Below are 6,000 nucleotides of genomic sequence, written 5' to 3'. Positions count from 1 at the left end.
TATATATAAAACAAGAAAATGCAAAGAAAATGTAACTAGGGACAACAGTACAATGATCACCATAAAGATAACCTTTATCATCATCTCTAAAATTCTTCAATGTCCAACAATATAGGTGCTAAATCATTATTTACAGTTTCACAAGAAACTTGCTTGTAGCAATTCAAAAATGTTTTGGTCAAAAAACGATTTGTAAAGTTGTTTATTACAGAAAAAGCATTACAAAACAGCTCATTTTGTCAACAACACAGAAAATAAATTATAAATTTACTCACAGAAAAACGACTAACAACAACAAAACCTTTTGCCAGGCTTGTCTCTTAGGGAAGGATTAGGGGACTTATTTGCTTTGTGCTCATCTGTACATTCTAGAATTCCTATAGTTAACAATATTCATTTTTGTGAAGAAATTATTTCTTAAGTGGACCTGGTCATACACACACGAATATGTATATACATACATATAATCACAGTAGCAAGGTCAATACAATATTGATACTAATTCTCAGATACAGGGCCAAATAAAGAAAAAGAGCATACCTCATCTTGGCATGAACTGTGAGTGAGTCCAGGAGGTTCATGGGTAAGGGCGTTATAGATGCTGAAGCCAAACAGCTTGTTCCAGGGAGGGGCACTCTCATAATTCCATTTCCATAAATAGTTTCTACCAGGGCTCCCATAGGTAACGTAAAACACTCTGAATTTGTGGAATATGCATTACACAGCAAGGCAATCTTATAGTCATTCATCTGTAAACTTTTATTTCTTAGACTCTGTTGTAGGAACCTAAAAATTCACATTCATTACACAGAAATAACACCCATGAAGTTAAGTTGCATTTTTACAAAGTTCAATCGTATGCAGTCATTAATATTCTTTAGTCTTACAGAATACAGTTCCTAGTGAAATAGAGTGAATACACATATTAAAGTTTGGGTAATGTTGTAGAAGAAACTTCATTACAAGTTAAAAAGGTTATTTGTTAAATACATATTACATATAAGCTAAGTTTCAGAGAACAATAAACTCACAAATTAATGAAAAAGGCTTCTATTATCTTCTTTAATTTAAGCCTTCATTATTGGTTTCACTATGAAAAGACTACAGTGGGTATCATAAAGTAAAAGCCAGATGAAACCTTGAGTTTGAGTACCCTGCAGGCTCCTATTAAGGCAGTTCTCAGAGGTCCTGGAAAGGAAGTTCAGCTACTCCTAAGGCCTCTGACTGAAGCACAGTTATCTAAGAAGGCCATCTCCTTTGAGTCAGCACAGCTTTCGAAAACACAGGAGGGAGCATGCCAGCCACGTCAGCTCAGTCATTTTGGGCAGCCCAGGGAATAAAAGATGCTTTAGTCAGTCATTTGCTTATGTTCAAATCATAAGCAAATCAAGTATTTCATGTTGATAAGAGATGATACCCTAACTAAGTTAACAATTTTAAGTACAAGATGTAAAGACAAAATCAATCTTGCAAATGAATAGAAAAACACCTATCCATGTAAGGAGAGTCAATCAAGTTGCTTTGGATGCTGCTACTAGCAATTTCTCTTGCTACAACATATGTATTAGATATTCACCGTCATACCTTCAATAGGTGTGGGGAGATTTCTAAACTGCACAAACACTGAAGTCAATATTAGTCTGCAATACATTACTTCTTAACCAAGAAATTAACTGCCAAGCAACAAATAACTTACTCATGGTGAAGCTTCAGGGAATGAGGTATTGGAATCTGTAGCGTGGAGTTGCCATTTTGGGCTTTTCTATTAAGATGGATCCAAATACAAGTCATTGCAAAGGCATGAGTTGACTGGGGCTTGTTAATATCTGGAACTGGGATACACTGAAAAGTAACAATTAGCATATTATATGAAAGAGAATTAAATAGTCACATGTATCTTATTAACTCTTACAAAAATTCTATCTTAGTTTAGTGCCAATAGTTCTTTGACGATTCAATACAAATCAGAAGGCCTACAGCGATAAGATTTTAAAACAAGGTGTTTTATTTGGCATGTTTCTACTTGTTAAAAAATCAAAGGTGCTCAGCCAAGCTTTTATCATAGAGCTTTCTCAAACAACAATCACAAAATTTTTTCTCTTTCAAAATTAAGCACATCACAAAATCATAACAAACTGTGATAAATATACTAAAAACATAAGCTCTATAATCTCATACATGGTTTTACATTTTTAGCTGATATAAAAAACACAAAAACTATATATATATTAATGGTGTACCATGTAATGTACACATTGTGTAATCAGGTTAAACATACTCATCTTCTTCAATATTTACCATTTCTTCATGGAAAAAAAAATTCTGAAAAACCGTCCATGTAGCTTTTTAATGTATAGTACACAACAGCTATGTGTAGACACCCTACTGTGCAATAGCACACAGACTTCTTTTTCCTATCTAACTGAAATTTGGTACAATTGAGCAATCTTTCCCAGTGCCTCTTCAAAGAATATCTACCTTTCAAGAAGATATTAAAAAAAAAAAAAAAAAAAAGGAAAGAAAAAACATAAAAACACATATGAGGCAGGAACTGGGGATATGACTCAGTTGGTAGAGTGTTTACCTAACATTCATGAAACCCAGGATCAATGGCCAGCCTCGGTCCCGGGCTACAAGAGATTCTGCCCCAAAAGATTAAAAAAAAAAAAAAAAAAGGCAAGCACAGTCATATACACACCTATAATCCAAGCACTCAGGTAACTTGAGGAGCAAAAGTATGCCTGTAGTTTGGGCTTCATAGGGAGGCCTTGAAATACGCAAAGTAAATGTCTATCATTAAACATACTGAGAGCTGGTGAGATGGCTAGGTGGGTAAAGGGCACCTGCCACCAAGCCTGATGACATGAGTTCGACCCCTGGGACCCACAGGAGGGAAAGAGAGAAACAACTCCTGCGTGTTGTCCTCCAACCTCCATTGTCCTCTGACCTCCACACGTACAGTGGTACATGTGTGCCCCTCTCCCCAAGTAAATGAATGTAATAAAAGAAAAAAAAGAAAAAAGCGGGTGCAGGGTTTGAGAGATGACTCAGAGGTTAAGAGGGCTTATTGATCTTGTGGAGGACCTAAGTTTGGGTCCTAGCATTCACCTCAGTGACTCACATCCCCCTATAACTCCAGCTCCAGGGGATCTGATGCCCTCTTCTGGCTTCTCTGGGTACTCCATTTAGGTGCACATTCCCACATACAGATACATACCTCTAAATAAAGTAAAAACTTAAAACTTATAGGGAAACACTAAGGAAAGTATGAGGACCATGAACTCAAGGACTACCAAAAGTACACACAGCAAGTTCCAGGCCAACTTGAGCTACATAGTGAGACTGTCTCAAAAACAAATCTAAGCAAAACAAAACAGACTAAATATTAACAATATAGAAGGCTGGAATTCACTTTAAATTATCTAGCATTAACAAAAAATAAAAGAAAGAAAGATGAAACAGGCGCATCACTAAGTGACAGGTAATGGGCCTCTATTGCAGGGGTACCACTAAACAATAGTGCACAGGCCTTTATTGTTCTGTTCACTCTACTTTTCTTTTGTGTTTAAAATTTTCCATAAAATGTGTCTACAAAATGGCAACCATCGAAATAAATGATATTTTGCTCAAACAGAAAACTGGGTTAGGGCTTACTGAGATCTACTGACAAACAAAAACTAGATACAAAGGCACATTGTTATTTGGTCATTCAGTGATGTGTGTAGATGAAAATAGCATTACTGCATTTTAGAACTGTAGGTCTAACTTAGAATGGAAAGGAAGAGCTTGCTACGCAAGATACTCAATTGTGATTTAGGACAAGCTTTAGAAATGATCTTCTTCTATTTCTTTATTTACCATATAAGTAAACTAATGTTAGAAAAGACTGAATGCCCAGACTTCTCATCAGAGCGAGCCACACACAGAACTAGGGAAACAAACTCACCCAATCCAGTATTCTTTCTACAGATCTCACATAAAGTAGATATAATTTAAGCACATCATTAACTAGTCAGTAAAACTTACTTCTTTTTCTGGGTACAGAAGATCAAAGAGCTTCATGACAGGGAGAAAATCAGCTAGTGCATTCTTCTGAATACTTCCAGAAATGAACTGGAGCAGAACCCACATGAGGTGGTCTCTGCCTTTAATCAGTCCTCGCCCTGCCAACTGTAAAAGGTATTTAAGTACAAATGCATACATAACTACTCAAAGATACACATGTAGCAAGTTGTAGGATTTTTTTTTTGAAACAGAAAACCCTGATGTTATAATCTGGATCGCAAATGATCTCTCCGAAGGGCCACACTCTGAAGGCTTGGTTCTCAGCAGTGGTGATGCTGAGAGATGGCAGAAACTTTAGGAGGTAGGCTGAAGCAGAAGGGTGTTAAGTCACCAGGGCATGCTCCTGAAAAGGATATTTGGATCTTGACCTTGACTTCCCCACCCCTGCACCCCTGTCTCTGTCTCTCTCTCTCTCTCTCTCTCTCTCTCTCTCTCTCTCTCTCTCCCCTTCTGGTTCCTGGCTCCCATGAAGTGAACACATTTCTTCTGTCACCATTCCCTCACCCCTGATGTATTGGCTCCCCATAATCTCAAGGGCAATAGGGCTACACTACAATGGACAGAAACTTCAAAAATCATGGGGTCAAATATATAAGCTGGGCGTGGTGGCGCACGCCTTTAATCCCAGCACTTGGGAGGCAGAGGCACATGGATCTCTGTGAGTTCAAGGTCAGCCTGGTCTACATAGTTGAGTTCCAGCATAGCTGGAGCTACAGGGAGACCCTGCTTCAAAATTAAAAAAAAAAAAAAAAAAAAAAAAAAAAAAAAAAAAAACAAAAAAACCCTTTCTTCCATATATGTTATCTGCCTCAAGTATTCTGTCACACTCACTGATGCAGAAAGTTGACTAACACACCTGATTTCTGTTCTTAGAAAGTTACAGTTGGGTGCTTAGTGATTACTGAGTCTCAATTCTGAACATATCACATATAGCCTACTAAAATTATTTTAGTTTTATGTATGTTTTTTCCCTGCTTCTCCAAAACTACACATGTCAAAAAGTCACTGTTTTAGGACATAAAAAAATTGATCATGTATTCATGATAATCAAGCTAAATATTAGGTAATTTTTGTTGAAAAAAAAAGCCTCATGAACACATAATTTACTAAAGTCATTTTTAAAAAAATTTAAAATTCTACAAGAACCAATTATCATAAAACACTTTCCTCAGTGTAGGAAAGGGTGTAGTAGCTGAAAGATTCAAACTTTTACAAAAAATCTCTACCTAACAATTCATGCTGCTCCCATGCTACTTCTGCTGCCCAGCCAGCACCCATCAGACAGGTAAGGGGTCCCCAGACCCTCTACCTCCAGGGCACACTTTCTCCTTCTCCATCCCCACCAGTACCCATCAGAGACAGGTAGAGGGTTCCAGGACCCATTGCTTCTGCTGCACAATTCCACCTTCCTGGACAATTAAGTCCCTCCCACCCCTGCCTGCAATGCACATTTCCACAGCTCCTCCAGCATCTGACCTGGGAAGGTAAGAAGTTCCTGGATCTTCTACCCCATGCACATATCCCTTATCCTGTGAGCACCAAGCCCAGACAGGTAAAAAAGCATTGGCCTCCTGTCTCCAAGGCATACTTTTGCCACTCAGGGCATTCACCCCAGTCAGGAGGGTTAGAGGTCTCTGGACCTTCCCACTTGCTGAAACTTCCCTTCCTTTATCCCACGTGCATCCTAGCTGATGAAGCCAGAAGAGCTTGACCAACCTTGTCCCCTGCCCTCATTATGAATCTCTGCTCCTGGGTGCACTCTCAGCTCAGGGAAGTGAGAGGACATGATCCACTCACACTTGGTGCATACATATTAACATTCCACACACTCCCTAGCTTGTGAAATTAGAGGTCATGGGATCCTCAATTTCAATGCATACGTCCACAACACCTTATAAAACCTGGCTCTGAAGATCAGAGGACACATCAAACTGC

The 6,000-nt window shown here is 38.4% G+C and overlaps 1 protein-coding gene across 3 annotated transcripts in view; it reads right to left on the bottom strand.

Annotated features, from left to right (window-relative positions):
* Positions 1-6,000, bottom strand: part of Med23 (mediator complex subunit 23) — a 57,413-nt gene that overhangs the window by 21,165 nt on the left and 30,248 nt on the right. For 2 of the 3 annotated variants that reach the window (XM_008822119.3, XM_008822118.3), the window contains 3 exons: positions 4,027-4,170; positions 1,697-1,842; positions 541-786 (listed from right to left, as the gene is read on the bottom strand). In XM_008822119.3, the coding sequence (XP_008820341.1) occupies positions 541-786; positions 1,697-1,842; positions 4,027-4,170 (536 nt within the window). The remainder of the gene's footprint in view (positions 1-540; positions 787-1,696; positions 1,843-4,026; positions 4,171-6,000) is intronic. The other variant, XM_017795349.2, reaches the window with a different exon arrangement.

Source organism: Nannospalax galili, unplaced genomic scaffold (genome assembly GCF_000622305.1).
Source record: "Nannospalax galili isolate Female #2095 unplaced genomic scaffold, S.galili_v1.0 scaffold186, whole genome shotgun sequence".
In the NCBI taxonomy this organism is placed as follows: Eukaryota; Metazoa; Chordata; class Mammalia; order Rodentia; family Spalacidae; genus Nannospalax; species Nannospalax galili.
The sequence above is the reverse complement of the archived record's forward strand: the minus strand, read 5'-3'. Positions and strand labels throughout refer to the sequence as shown.